General features: G+C 43.5%; 1 protein-coding gene across 3 annotated transcripts in view; it reads left to right on the top strand.

The window, feature by feature from the left end:
- The window catches only part of LOC118367137 (myosin light chain kinase, smooth muscle-like), a 95246-nt gene that overhangs the window by 23382 nt on the left and 55757 nt on the right, over positions 1-16107 (top strand). For all 3 annotated transcript variants that reach the window (XM_035750214.2, XM_035750215.2, XM_035750213.2), the window contains exons 4-5: positions 11002-11209; positions 12621-12666. In XM_035750214.2, the coding sequence (XP_035606107.1) occupies positions 11002-11209; positions 12621-12666 (254 nt within the window). The remainder of the gene's footprint in view (positions 1-11001; positions 11210-12620; positions 12667-16107) is intronic.

Raw genomic sequence — 16107 nt, 5'->3', positions numbered from 1 at the left:
ATCATGGGTGAAATGCGGGTTTTGTTGTCTATGTATTTCTTATCCCCAAACATGCATGATTTACACCGTCCACTGCACATCGCACTCAAGCTACACCAACTCTCCAGTGACCTTGCTCCATGTTTGGACACCTCTGCTCTTCAGATGCCCCAGTCTCAGTTCTTGTAATGTCTCCCCACTGCTTTCCATGTTAAAGGGATATTTCACCCAAATTACAAAATGACATTGTTTTCCTTACCGTGTAATCAGGCTTTGGTTATCTGGCCACTGTCTACAGATGCTAACATTTTGTATTTTGGGTGGACTATTGCTTTAAAGACATGACGACGGTGTTATGGCGATGCATTGAGTGGGATTTCTCTTTTAGATTGAAAAGGATATGTGATTAACAAGACTGTATTGTTACAGAAAGCAGACTCCTGTCACTGTGTTCACCTCCACTCTACCCATCCGCCTGGTTTTCATTTGGCTTCTCTGTCGCTGATTTTGAGTCTGTGAAGCATTGAAGTAGTTTCTAGGACCCATGTTATGAATTTGAATTGCATCCGGTGAATGAAATGAAACCGTGAAGTCTTAAAGGAGAGATGTGATAATTGATGGAACTGTTATCAGGCATTTGCAGAAGAATATTGTCCAAAACTATGCCTTTCGACCAATCAGCATCCAAGATCCAAACTAGGGCTGTCCCTAATAAATAAATAAAAAACGTATAATCGTAGTCGATCGAGAGTTGCCTGTTCTTTCGACCATATATAGACACACCCTATGTTTGAATAAAATCAGCTAAATGTAAGCTACTGATCTTGTCTGATGCTTTAAGCACCGAAATGAAGACACATAAATGACTAAAGAGTGAACCAGAGATCAATATAGTCTAACAAGAATAAAAAAACCTGTTCTGACCCCACCCCCGCTGCTGGCCTATGCAGATTCTGCTATTAAGCTCCTGGTGTTGCCTGTCATAGGCTACACCAGCGGTCTGCAACCTTTTTTCCATTTGGAGTACCAAGTTATCGTACCATTGCTACTGATCTGCGTGCCAGTTATGATTTTCATAAGCACATTTTCATGGAACAGTTGAATATAATTTCTAATCAAGTCTTCATATCTCAGAATCAATGTCAAATGATTAATCTAAATGATATCTAAATGAAAATGTAACTTCTAATAACATAGCAGCCCGCAGGTAAGAAAATATCCGGATAAAAAATAAATATCCCTTAAATCACATTGGCAAGACTCGGCCTGTCTGCAAATAACTTGAAACGTTTGTATCAGTTATTGACTTGCTAGCAACATTGTATAAAATATTCTGGTCCCTCAGTTTCCTGCGCCAGTGACCTCCTGACAGATCGACGCAGCTGTAGGCTATTTGCGCAAGGGATAAGAAGTAATCAGGTAGGCCTGTTTTATGACGTTTCCATCAGAGCATTACATTGTTTTTCCCATTTCATGCTCTGTTTATTGAAAGGGAGAGCGCTGGAAAGATTTTTCAAATAGGCTGCGTTGAAGAACTATTCTCATTCTCAATTGATTTAAAAACGTTTGTTTACTTGCTGTATGGGGTGAAGAACAAATTACTTTGAGAAGCTCCACAGTGATGGTGAGCTAAAACAATCAGAAATAGTATTAGATCCCCAAATGGGCACATTTATCAAATCAAACACAGACACAAACATACATGCATTCACACATGCAGACTCACACTTTAACAAATGTTATTAGTCACATGTACCGAATACAACAGGTGTAGACGTTAGTGAAATGCTTACTTACAAGCCCTTAACCAACAATGCAGTTTTAAGAAAATACCTTAAAGTAAGAGATGAATGTAACATAATTAAAGAGCAGCAGTAAAATAACAATAGTGAGGCTTTATACAGGGGGTACCGTCAACGTAATTCAGATAATATGTACATGTATGTTGAGTTAGTGACTGCATAGATAATAAGAGTAGCAGCAGTGTAGAAGAGGGGGGGGGGGGAATACAAATAGTCTGGGTAGCCATTTGAAGAAATTGTTCAGGAGTCTTATGGTTTGGGGTAGAAGCTGTTAGAAGCATCTTTGACCTAGACTTGGCGCTCCGGTACCGCTTACCATGCGGGAGGCAGAGGGAACAGTCTATGACTAGGGTGGCTGGAGTCTTTGACAATCTTTATGGACTTCCTCTAACACCGCCTGGTATAGAGGTCCTGGATGGCAGAAAGCTTGGCCCCAGTGATGTACTGGGCCATGATAGTTGGTGATGTGGATGCCAAGGAACTTGAAGCTCGCAACCTGCTCCACTGAAACTCCATCAATGAGAATGGGGGCATACTCGGTCCTCCTTTTCCTGTAGTCCACAATCAGCTCCTTTTTGATCACGTTGAGTTCTCTGACCACCTCATCGTTGTCTGTGATCAGGCCTACCGCTGTTGCGTCATCAGAAAACTTAATGATGGTGTTGGAGTTGAGCCTGGGAGTACAGTCATGAGTGAACAGGGAGTACAGGAGGGGACTGAGCACGCACCCCTGAGGGGCCCCGTGTTGAGGATCAGCGTGGCAGAAGCGGGCTGTCAGGAAGTCCAGGATCCAGTTGCAGAGGGGAGGTGTTTAGTCCCAGGGTCCTTAGCTTAGTGATTAGAGCTTTGAGGGAACTATGATTTTGAACGCTGAGCTGTTGTCAATGAATAGCATTCTCACAGGTGTTCCCTTTGTCCAGGTGTGAAAGGGCAGTGTGGAACGCAATATAGACTACATAATCTGTGGATCTGTTGGGGCGGTATGCAAATTGGAGTGGGTCTAGGGTTTCTGGGATAAGGGTGTTGATGACCAGCCTTTCAAAGCACTTCATGGCTACAGACGTGAGTTCTACGGGTCAGTAGTCATTTAGGCAGGTTCTTAGTGTAACGAGCAGGCCTGGTAGCCTAGGCCTATTTCTATGGGTAATCAAGTGCGTGTCCTTACTCATGAGTGCTCCAAACAAGACAATGAATAAATTGACAACTCGTAAATTAAATTTTAAATAAACCAAAACAATTTTCTCACAAGTGTAGCCTAGGTTGTGTGCTCTGCATGAAGCTGGTTGAGAGAATTCTAAGTGTGCAAAGCTGTTTTCTAGGCAAAGGGTGGCTACTTTAGAGTCTCAAATATAAAATATATTTGTTTTAACACTTTTATTTTTGGTTACTACATGATTCCATATTTGTTATTTCATAGTTTTGATGTATTCACTATTATTCTACAATGTAGAAAATAGTAAAAATAAAGAAAATTAGTAGGTGTGTCAACTTTTGGCTGGTACTGTACATAATATGTATCTCATACTCTCAGACTACTGTATATTTGCCACTACTCAACAAATAAAATTGGTCAACCAACATCCTAGCGACCAAACAATCGACCAGTCGACTAAATGGGGTCAGCCCTAATCCAAACTATCTGTTTTTTTAATGTTGTACCTAAACCAACCAGTGCTCTTGGCTAAGATGCAATGGGACTGTAAAAACTCTCCCCTATCTTCAACTTTGTCCGGGTTCTCTAATTGACCATCTTTGCGTATGTGTAGCCGTCAATGAGCTTCCACATTCTGTAGATTTTGCCTCCCGAATGTCTCATGGTGCTCTGATTACTCTCGCTGCCCGCAAACCCTTGTGGTCTGCTCCTAAAACACAGCGGGTAAGGCAGAGGAAATTGAAATGATAAATGCTGCTGCAGAACCTGCCACTGCTGTCTGGAGCCAGGGTTGGAGTATGAAGCTGAACGCCTGGGACTGCTGGGTGCGTTGGCGAGGAGAACTGAACTGGCTTTGTGTCCAGCCACTGTACCTCACACTGTCAGAATCCATTTAGCTGTGGTCACAGATGCTTAACACCACAGAGCACCACAGGTCCATCGAGTCCAGATTAACAGTGGCCAAAATAGCTGCTTGCCCTGAGTTAGCCTGGCTTCCACAACAACCCTAGGACCAGGCTGATGGCCATAGTAGTGATGTCATGGTTTGAGTATTTGATGAAAAAAAGAAAAAACATTGTTAAAACCACTGCAGGTTCTTGATTGCTAGACAAATATACTACCTCGTTTAGCTTTATATACAGACTTGTTACGTACATAGTTGATAACATGTGTGGCCCACCACTGCTACCTGTGGTGCTCCACATGTCTAAATCACTCAAACAGGAAACTTACCACTCCCCTCTGCGTCGGCCTAATCTACGGGTTTATTTTCATTTGTCTAGAAATGTATTTAAGATCTTAACAGATTCCAGTTGTATTGGATGAAATGAGAATAGGGGGGAAATCATAAGGATCCTATTTATGGTTGCAAAATTCTGGGGACTTCCTGTAAACACCCAGGACTTCCAGAAATCCTTTTTGGAGGATTCCAGATTCCCTGCTTATTTCTTTCGGAATCCTGGAATCTTCAAACTGTGATTTGAGTAAAACCTGGGAATTTGGGGAAAGTGACCCTAGATCCAAGTAAGTCTCACCCTCATATAATTCCCATGCTAAAAAAAAGGATACACAGCTCTGACTGCCATCACGACAGACTCTTGACATAATGTAAGGAAGCACATCATTGAATTCCTCTGAGAACTTTGAGATGGCCTGAAAAATTAGCTGCACTGAACAAGTCTGGTCATTGACAGCAATGCCCCCGCCCCCCCTGAGTTTTCTTATATCGCTCGGATATCGGACAGTTATGATTGAATTTTTTTGACCTTTTTGCCATTTATTCACGTTTTATTCGATGCGTTTCTATGGGCTATAGCCATAAAGCAAATGGCTCAATTATACATTTTATGACCGCCTTAAAACAATTCCATATGTTAGCTTAGTATATAATTGTGATTTTAAGGGCTTAGGCCTACAGGGGTTAAGTCTGGCGCTGTTTCCCGAGAGCATAGAACCAACTGTTGCATTTGAAGGGGCTCCAGTTTTTGGGGGGGACTTGTTCTTGTAGAACCCCATTATAGCCCTCTGTAGGTTCATACATAGAGATCCAACTATATAATTCTTTGGGTTCATTTTGGGTATAGTCACCCATTTGTGATATTGAGACAACTTTTAAGTACAGCTAACTTGAATATCGCTAATAAAGCTTTACTGGTAAAAACAGACCATTTGAAATACTTCCCCCAGGCAGACTGCTCGTCTGGGTCACTTCTGTTTTGGCCCATTTAACAGCATGGATAAAAAAAAAAACAGTGTTATTTAAAGTTCCTAAACACAGACACCTGTGTCTGTTCCTCACTTGCAGTCCCGTGCTGCACATTGGCCCAACAATAACTATACCTTCTGCTGTAAGTCTCTAGCTCTTTCTGTCACGTTTTGTTGTTCTGCCGTTTTTAACCTGCGTACAGTAAGTCTGCGTCTGACTCTTAACACAATTCGGCATTTCTAATACCGCTAAATATGAGACATTACTGTTGCTATCAAACTAACAATGAATCCAACGTCTAACCAATGTATTTTGAAGGATGTGTATTTTTTTTGTTTTGAAGACAGTCGAGCCTCTACTCCTTTTACACGTCACTTCGTAATCCTTTTGTGAGGGATCGGTTGGTTGTGATGAGGGTGACATGCTGGTTAGGAGAGGAGGAGAGCCAGCAGTGCAGTGTCTGATTTAGTGCAGCCTGACTGTCCAGTGCTGAGCTGACCTGGGTTCAAATACTATTTGAAATCATTTCGAACACTTGATCTGTGCTTGATTGAGATTGCATGGCATAATGGACCAATAAAATAGTCCCCAGAAACGGTCAACTCCGCCCATCTGCAACTCCAGGCAGGCTAGAGCAGATGCTCAAAGTATCTGAAAGAATTCAAATAATATTTGAATCCAGGTAGGTGCTGAGGCAGTAGATCTAAGGAATGCGTCTTCATAGGGATTAAAATATCTTAGTCTTGTGACTTGCTTCCTCAGGAGTCGTTTTTTTCAGAGCTGCTGGAACAGAACCCAGTCAGCTCCAGTTCTACTTGGATGAGCTGAAACAATGCAGAATGTATCTCCTCCAACTATTACATTTTGGGCAGTTTTACAGTAGTACCTGAAAAATGGGATGGTGCTAAACACATGTTTGTGTGCTGTGAGAGAATAGTTTGTGTGGGTACTGTATGTTCAACACCAACCCTAAGACGATAGGTTCTTCAGTACCGATGTGATGAAACACCTCCGACATCTGCCAGCCAAATGCTACAGGCACACACACATACACACTTGGGGCGGCCTCCCACCAACTACGATTTACAGACCTTCAAAACAAGGGTATCAAGTGCACAGATGTTTCCCGGCTCCCAGGAGGAGGTAATGTGTCAGGGAGTTTGTTACTTGGTTCTGTTGCTGTCCCAGGCAGCATCCATCACTACTGAAGGCAAGATTCATCACCTCTCCTTACGGCTGGTCCCAAATGCACCCCATTCCCTATATAGTGCACTACTGTTGACCAGGGCCTGTAGGCAGTATAGTGTCGGGTGCCATTCTTATGCTCGTCCAGTTTGAAGCCTTTTCAAATGTTCTGTGTTGCGTAGGGGAAACTTGATTTCTCTTTTGGCAGATCTGTGCATATTCTACTCTAGTCAGTTTCAGCCCGATGCAGATGACCAGATAGTATCTGTCCTGCTTCTGGAAGGAGTTAGGGTTGCAACGATGATTTGTCTCCGGTCTTGGCCCAGGGGAGCGACTGGCTCTGCTAGGTTTCATTGCAGAGGGATGTTTGTGCTGTCTCCTCTCTGTTGAGGTTCAATGGACAAGAAGAACCAGAAGCTCTACCAGATCAGTTGGAGGACATTGATGTGTAAATCAGTGTCCTGCCTCGCTCAGTTGGTAGAGCATGGAGCTTGCAACGCCAGGGTTGTGGATTCGATTCCTGCGGGGGGGGGACCATTATGAAAATATATGCACTCAGTACTGGAAGTTGCTCTGGTAAAAGAGCGTCTTCTAAATGACTAAAATGTAAATGTATGTCAATGGCTGGTGCGTCTGGATTATTGATGTGGCATTATTGCATCCTCTCCTAAAAAGTATACAGGGAAAAACATTCAGAGTAGCAAGTGAACCAGCCTAGTGTCACCATTTTGAGGTTATCTGGTCCTGTTGCCTGTCATTTTCCTTCCCGGCAGGCGTGGTTTTTGTCATGCTCCAGAGCCATGTTTTCAATAAGAGGGGATGCTCCTGTGAAGACAAGGAATGTCCACCAGCATGGAGGCAGGCGTCTGACATGCTCTAGCCCCCCCCCCCCCTCCAGCCTCCTAGTCATTTATTGGCCTGCCAAGGGAAGAAGAATGCAATATTACATAATTACGAGCCAGTAGGAAAATATAGGGGGAACAGCATGCGGGGAGGCTCCATGTTAACTCTGTGAAAGGTATGCTGCCAGAAACCTGATGGTGGTTGAAAGTGCTCGCCTATTGAAAGCAGATGTGGACCACTGCTCGGCTATTCCTACACTGCTCCACCCTATTTCCACCGCTCCTCTCACTTCTCTAACCAGCGTTGGAGAAGCGGCCATCTTTCTTCTTCTGCTGGTTACGTTGGTCAATGGTGTCCATTGTCCACATTGGCTACATTTTTGAAGGCCGTCTTCCTCGTCTCATCCATCCACTGGCCATGGTTAGGAACGGTCGTTAAACCCTGGTGATTTGTCTCTTGCATGTGTAATTCAGAGCAGCTATTTGGCAGTGTGGCTTGACCGTGTCAGTGAAGCCAGGAAAAATAAAAGGTTGATGTGTTGGAGACATCAGGTTGTTTCAATGTTGAAACAATCAGTGGAATACTTCATTATTTTCCTTCCAATGGAATGTTAGCTCAGGACTAAACATTAACTCCGTGTCCTTAAGTGATGTGGGATTCCTCACCATCATGTAGACTGTGGCTATTCACAGCACTGAGAGAGTCAATGTATTGATCACTCAACATCATCAAATGACCAGACAATGCTCGGTTGTAGTGTTATCAGTTTTTCTGTCTGGGAATAGTGTGCCAATTTGGGACCCAAACTTACTGTATTCCGACCCGTGGTAGAAATCACAACTTTGTGTGATGTATGCTACAATGCAGGTGGGAATACATGAATAGGTTCTTATGAATGTCTGTCTGAGCAATAGCCAGAGGACAATTCTTCTCCTAGAGTCTCCGTCAGAGGCCAACGCCAGCAGTAATCCACTACAGGTGTCTTCCAGAATACAAAGTTGAAAAGTCATTCCGAGTACAAGACATTTTAGAGAATTACTGGGACAAATAAACATAGGCCTATTTCTTGGGGAATGAAAAAGAACAGGGGTTTGTCCCAAATAGCACCCTATTCTCTATATACGCCACTACTTTTTGACCAAAGCCCTGGTCTGAAGTAGTGCACTAAATAGGGAATAGGGTGCTATTTGGGACGATATTGATTTGGCGCATCGACTGGTCTGAAGACGCGATGGATCAAAATGTCCTTTACGGTTTCTTCACATGGAAATGGTGGTAGTGGAAATCGCTGCTTACATGATTAAACGAACAAACGCTGCATCTTCCCTTTTTAATCAGTTTCTCTCTTCATTAAGAGGGGATTTCACGGTCAAGGCTGCTTTTATCCCCTAAGTATTAGCCTTGTTATAGCGAGTAGTACCCTTGTTGTGGGTGATACATTGGGTTCCAGTAGCATGACTCAACAAGAACTAGAGAGAATATTCCTTGCTTTGTTCCCTTTTTTACTTGTCTTCTTGCACTCTTGGGTATTTTGGTAGTCTTTAGAAGATAGGTATGTTCTGGGTGGATCAGCAGTCAGGGCCTCTCTGCTACCAGTGCATTGGACCATAGTCTTGTCCCAACCTTTTGTTTTCAACCCGTTTTCTCTTGGTACTTGTCTGTTTTTCTGGCATTTTTAAACTTGACTTGGTGTGTAAACAACCTAGTGTTTTTCCTATACTACGCATGTGAACTTGCTCATTCAGGATGTTTGAGGCCCAGAGAGGACCACAAGAAGCTTTAGGAATGAGAAGTCCGAAGTCTGCTCGAAATTTCTATGGCACTGAGCCTCAAGCAGCTAAGTTTTCAAGGAAATGCCAGTGTCTGTTTGATTTAATAATGACTTTAATAATGCTATTTTTGGGCAAGCCTTCGGAGAACTGGGTACAACAGAGGTTATATTTGATTGAAACTGAGAGAGGCTAGTTTGACAGGCTGGAATGTGAGTGGCCGGTTTTTAAAGAGCGAGGCTGGGCCTGTGTGCTTTTTTAGCTTGCCTCAGAATTTTGTGTGGCCTACGGAGTCATTCTATCCTCTACTAGCAGTCAAACCTTATTCATTTGTATGTTCAATCTGAAATCCGTTGCAGTGGTTAACAATGTCCATTTCTCATTAGTTTTTTTCTGTTAATTCAAAACAAGTTGTCTTTGAGAGGGGCTTGTAATTGCAGAGTTCGGGTTTACCATGGTTCTCCTCCGAAATATAACGTTTTAAAGTCCTCCAGGGTTCAAGACGAGGATTGTTGGCTTGCCACCAGTGGAAACAGTGTGCCCATCCCCTGTCCTTATTAGCTGTGGCCTCTGCCTGCAGATTTGTGATGCTTCAAAGATTTCGGAGAAAACGAGCTGTAGTGAGATTAGTGAAGTCAACTGGAACTGAGATGAATCGGAGAAAGGTGGGAAGCTCCTTTCAGAGATACGGGGAAAGTTAGAGGTGTTTAACATATCTTCTGTACCTGTTAATTTTTTCTAGTTTAACTTCCTGTGCTGTTTCAGCACCAGTGTTTTACGCCACTCTTGTCATGAGTGATGGCTACTGACCTGGGCCATGTCGGGAAAAAGAGAATTGAAACGTCAGAGAGGATAAAGAACTTGAGTTATGCACTAAGGAAAAAGGAATGAAGTTGAGGAAATTAGGTTTAGCTGGAAACCAGAACACAGGGATAATAAAACCAATGTGTTTTTTTTGTATTCTAGGAGGTCGGAAACGTTAAGGGTAATCGGTAGCTTTCCATTTCGCTTGCTAGTTACCGACATCAATGTTTATCATTTGTGTTTTTGTAAATATCCTCGTTTGCCGTGTCCATTTTGTTTTTACATCTAATTATTGATTTTGTATCCACTTTAATTAGGCCATGGGCCACAGATTGTCAGTTTCACACACCCAGTGAGTTGCTGTGCTCCGACTCCAATTGTATTGAGAAGATTATGCTAATGAAAAGGGTGGACGTGAACATACTGCTTTTGTGCCCGCATAGAGATTGTCATGGAGCTTGGTGTCTGTCCGTGCCCTAATATTTTGACCTGCTCATTTAAAACTAGCTTATGGAAATGGTTTATTGATTATGATAGTGTTATGTTCATGGGAATGTGATACATACACTCTGTACAAAACATTAGGAACACCTTCCTAATATTGAGTTGCACCCCTCCATTTTGCCCTCAGAACAGCCTCAATTTGTCGCGGCATGGACTCTACAAGGTGTCAAATGTTCCACAGGGATGCTTGTCCATGTTGACTCCAGTGCTTCCCACTGTTGTCAAGTTGGCTGGATGTTTGGGTGGTGGGCCATTCCTGATACACACGGGAGACTGTTGTGTGGTCTGCCTAGCACCTACTACCATACCCTGTTCAAAGGCACTGAAATCTTTAGTCTTGCTCATTCACCCTCTGAATGGCACACGTACACAATCCTTGTCTCAGTTGTCTCAAACCTTCTAAATCCTTCTATAACCGGTCTCCTCCCCTTCATCTACACTGATTTTTGAAGTGGATTTAACAAGTGACATCAACAAGGGATCATCGCTTTCGCCTGGATTCACCTGGTCAGTCTGTCACGGAAAGCACTTATTGTACATACTGCATGTTTCTATGGTTTTACTTCCCATCCTCACTGTAAATAAATGCCTCTTCCTGGACATTGCAGCGCTACCAACGTTTTTGTTTCCTCACTGAGAAATCTTCAGGGATATTATTGCTGATTTAACCCTGTCAACTGTTTTGTTTCAACCAGGACCATTAACCACTGATGCTCTATGTTAAAAATCCACTGAGGTACGTCCATCTATCCCCAGGTGAGAGGATACCCTGAGCCCCAGGTCACGTGGTCCAGGAATGGGAAAGCAGTGACAGCTGGAGAGCGGTTCGTCATGGAACAGAGTAGCCGCGGAACCTTCAGCCTGGTGGTACACGGTGTCCAGGAGGAGGATGCAGGGCGTTACATGTGTGAGGCTGTCAACGATGCTGGGAGCCGCCAGGTCACAGTGGAGATCACTATAGAAGGTACAGGGCGCAGCTGTCCAATAACTGTGTCCCAAATGGCACTCATTCCCTAATATAGTGCATTACTTTTGACCAGAACCTGCAATAGGCAATGTCCAAACGTTGTGTGCTATATAGGGAACAGGGTCCTATTTGGAAGGCAACCTAACCCTCTCCATCAGCCAATCAGAAATAATAGAATGGTCTGTTGACAATTGGGCTCCTGAGTGGCACAGCGGTCTAAGGCACTGCATCTCAGTGCTAGAGGCGTCACATACAGACCCTGGTTCGATTCCAGGGTGTATCCTAACCGACCGTGATTGGGAGTCCCATAGGGCGGCGCACAACTTGCCCAGCGTCACAAGGGTTTGGTCGGGTTAGGCCGTCACTGTAAATAAGAATTTGTTCTTGATCGACTTGCCTTTTTTTTAAATAAAGGTTAACTAAAAATACAAATAAATAATAATTGGACAGGGTCCATTGCCCTTGTATCTCCTTTGAAATGTAGCATAGGCAGTAGACTGGGACATGTGCACGGCCTCAATACCTCATGTGAAATTAAACCAAGACGGCGCCAAGTGTTTTTAATGGCACCGCCTTTATTTTACTCTGTAAAATACAAGACGTCCTGTCAAAAGTATTGTACATAGGCTTCTGTGCTGTTTTTAACTCTATGTAATAGTAAGAATAAGGTTGAATACTTTTCTACTTCCCTGTTCAGACGGCACTCATTAGAGTAACCGATGGCAAAGCCAGCAGAGGTTTTGTCCCAAATGTCCCCCTATTCCCTATACTGTATAGTGCACTTCGTTTTGACCAGAGCCCTATAAGCCCTGGTCGAAAGTAGTGCACTAAATAAGGAATCTGGTGCCATTTGGGATGCTGCCATTATAATATCCACATGGAAGGCTTCGGGAACTTTTTCTTCCTGTTAGGATAAGTGTTATTGGCACACTTTTTAGATGTTCAAATTCCTTTGTGTATACCATGCCAGCTGTGCCTCTTGCATTTCCAATGTTTACACTGTGGATACTTAGGTTACATTGTGCATGAAAGAGGCGGCCTGGCACCTACTACTTTCCAGGGAGAAGTATGTAAACATTCAGACGTCCTCCACATTTTGTTAAGCTTTACAAGATCGTAAACAGCTATTTAGGCACCTCTGGCTCACTGAACACTAGCAGATACATATGGAGCATGACCTCTGTAACAAGGGGCATTGCAGCGAGATCTGAAGCATTCTTCAACACTGCACTGTGCACATTCATTTACACCCGTGCTGCTGGACTTGCACCAGCAATCTATTCCCTGTCTCCCCAATGGCACCCTATTCCTTATATAGTGCACTGCTTAGGGAATAGGATGCCATTTGGGATGCACCCTGATGTTTATTTTTATTCATTATCTGAGGCGTGTTTTCCATCTCTCATAGGGAACACAGGGAAGAAATCCAGACTCCCCTCCTCCAGTAGAACAGGGTAAGGTATATGTGCCTGCGTCCCAAATGGCACCAAATTCCCTATTTAGTGCACTACTTTTGACCAGAGCCCAATGCACCCTTGTCAAACGTAATGCACAATATAGTGAATAGGTTGCCATTTGGTGAGCATCCTTTCTTTGCAAATGGTGGTATCATGGTGGTGTTTAAATCAACCTTACTGTCCTGTTTCATCGTTCTGGTCGTTTTTTATTTTCAGAATATTGTTCATCAAAATGCTTTCTTGGTATAATAAATATGGCTGCGAATCCAACTTTTTAGGGATCTTTAGTCCGCTGCACTAAAAAGATCCGGAGCTTCCCGAAGCTTTTGCACGTGCGGATCAGCGCATGTGTATATTCTATTTGCACAGAGAACCGTCTGCTCAGACGAATGGTAATCAAATCAAATGTATTTATGTAGCCCTTCTTACATCAGCTGATATCTCAAAGTGCTGTACAGAAACTCAGCCTAAAACCCCAAACAGCAAGCAATGCAGGTGTAGAAGCACGGTGGCTAGGAAAAACTCCCTAGAAAGGCCAAAACCTAGGAAGAAACCTAGAGAGGAACCAGGCTATGAGGGGTGGCCAGTCCTCTTCTGGCTGTGCCGGGTGCGGATTATAACAGAACATGGCCAAGATGTTCAAATGTCATAAATGACCAGCAGGGTCAAATGTAGTTGTCGAGGGTGCAACAAGTCAGCACCTCAGGAGTAAATGGCAGTTGGCTTTTCATAGCCGATCATTGAGAGTATCTCTACCGCTCCTGCTGTCTCTAGAGAGGTGAAAACAGCAGGTCTGGGACAGGTAGCATGTCCGGTGAACAGGTTAGGGTTCCATAGCTGCAGGCAGAACAGTTGAAACTGGAGCAGCAGCACGGCCAGGTGGACTGGGGACAGCAAGGAGTCATCATGCCGGGTAGTCCTGAGGCATGGTCCTAGGGCTCAGGTCCACTGAGAAAGAGAGAATTAGAGAGAGCATATTTAAATTCACACAGGACACCGGATAAGACAGCAGAAGTACTCTAGATATAAGACTTACCCTAGCCCCACGACACATAAACTACTGAAGCATAAATACTGGAGGCTGAGACGCGAGGGGTCAGGAGACACTGGCCCCATCCGATGATACCCCCGGACAGGGCCAAACAGGCAGGATATAACCTCACCCACAAAGCACAGCCCCCACACCACTAGAGAGATATCTTCAACCACCAACTTACCATCCTGAGACAAGGCCGAGTATAGCCCACAAAGATCTCCGCCACGGCACAACCCAAGGGGGAGCGTTAATCCAGACGCGAAGATCACGTCAGTGACTCAACCCATTCAAGTCACGCACCCCTCCTAGGGACAGCATGGAAGAGCACCAGTAAGCCAGTGACTCAGCCCCTGTAATAGGGTTAGAGGCAGAGAATCCCAGTGGAGAGGGGGGAACCGGCCAGGCAGAGACAGCAAGGTCGGTTCGTTGCTCCAGAGCTTTTCGGTTCACCTTCACACTCCTGGGCCAGACTACACTCAATCATATGACCTACTGAAGAGATGATTCTTCAGTAAAGACTTAAAGGTTAAGACCGAGTTTGCGTCTCTCACATGGGTAAGCAGACCATTCCATAAAAATGGAGCTCTGTAGGAGAAAGCCCTGCCTCCAGATGTTTGCTTAGAAATTCTAGGGACAATTAGGAGGCCTGCGTCTTGTGACCAGAGCATACTTATAGGTATGTACGGCAGGACCAAATCGGAAAGATGGGTAGGAGCAAGCCCATGTAATGCTTTGTAGGTTAGCAGTAAAACCTTGAAATCAGCCCTTAACAGGAAGCCAGTGTAGGGAGGCTGGCACTGGAGTAATGTGATCACATTTTTTGGTTCTAGTCAGGATTCTAGCAGCCATATTTAGCACTAATTGAAGACTATTTAGTGCTTTATCCGGGTAGCCGGAAAGTAGAGCATTGCTGTAGTCTAACCAAGAAGTAAGAAAAGCATGGATACATTTTTCTGCATCATTTTTGGACAAAGTTTCTGATTTTTGCAATGTTACGAAGATTGAAAAAAGCTGTCCTTGAAACAGTCTTGATATGTTCGTCAAAAGAGAGATCAGGGTCCAGAGTAACGCTGAGGTCCATCACAGTTTTATTTGAGACGACTGTACAACCATCAAGATTAATTGTCAGATTCAACAGAAGATCTCTTTGTTTCTTGGGACCGAGAACAAGCATCTTTGTTTTGTCCGAGTTTAAAAGTAGAAAGTTTGCAGCTATCCACTTCCTTATGTCTGAAACACAGGCTTCTAGCGAGGGCAATTTTGGGGCTTCACCATGTTTCATTGAAATGTACAGCTGTGTGTCATCAGCATCGCAGTGAAAGTTAACATTATGTTTTCGAATGACATCCCCAAGAGGTAAAATATATAGTGAAAACAATAGTGGTCCTAAAACGGAACCTTGAGGAACACCAAAATTTACAGTTGATTTGTCAGAGGACAAACCATTCACAGAGACAAACTGATATCTTTCTGACAGATAAGATCTAAACCAGGCCAGCAATTTGGGTTTCCAATTTCTCCAAAAGAATGTGGTGATCCATAGTATCAACCGCAGCACTGTCTAGGAGCACGAGGACAGATGCAGAGCCTCGGTCTGACGCCATTAAAAGGTCATTTACCACCTTCACAAGTGTAGTCTCAGTGCTATGATGGGGTCTAACCAGACTGAAGCATTTTGTATACATTGTTTGTCTTCAGGAAGGCAGTGAGTTGCTGCGCAACAGCTTTTTCAAAGAATTTGGAGAGGAATGGAAGATTCAATATAGGCCGATTTAAAAAATAAATAAAAAATAAAAACATTTTAAAAAATAAAATAATAATAATAATAATATATATATTTATATATTTTCTGGGTCAAGGTTTTTCAAGAGAGGTTTTATTACTGCCACTTCTGGTGAGTTTGGTACACATCCGGTGGATAGAGAGCCATTCATTATGTTCAACATAGGAGGGCCAAGCACAGGAGCAGCTCTTTCAGTAGTTTAGTTGGAATCGGGTCCAGTATGCAGCTTGAAGGTTTAGAGGCCATTTATTATCATCATTGTCAAGAGCTATAGTACTAAAACACTTGAGCGTCTCTCTTGATCCTAGGTCCTGGCAGAGTTGTGCAGACTCAGGACAGCTGAGCTTTGGAGGAATACGCAGATTTAAAGAGGAGTCCGTCATTTGATTTCTAATGATCATGATCTTTTCCTCAAAAAGTTAATGAATTTATTACTGCTGAGGTGAAAGCCATCCTCTCTTGGGGAATGCTGCTTTTTAGTTAGCTTTGCGACAGTATCAAAAAGAATTTCGGATTGTTCTTATTTTCCTCAATTAAGTGGGACAAATAGTATGATCGAGCAGCAGTGAGGGCTCTTCGGTACTGCACGGTACTGTCTTTCCAAGCTAGTCGGAAGACG

This window comes from Oncorhynchus keta, chromosome 34 (assembly GCF_023373465.1).
Source record: "Oncorhynchus keta strain PuntledgeMale-10-30-2019 chromosome 34, Oket_V2, whole genome shotgun sequence".
Classification (NCBI taxonomy): Eukaryota; Metazoa; Chordata; class Actinopteri; order Salmoniformes; family Salmonidae; genus Oncorhynchus; species Oncorhynchus keta.
Note: the sequence above shows the minus strand (reverse complement) of the source record. Positions and strands in the feature narration are given on the sequence as shown.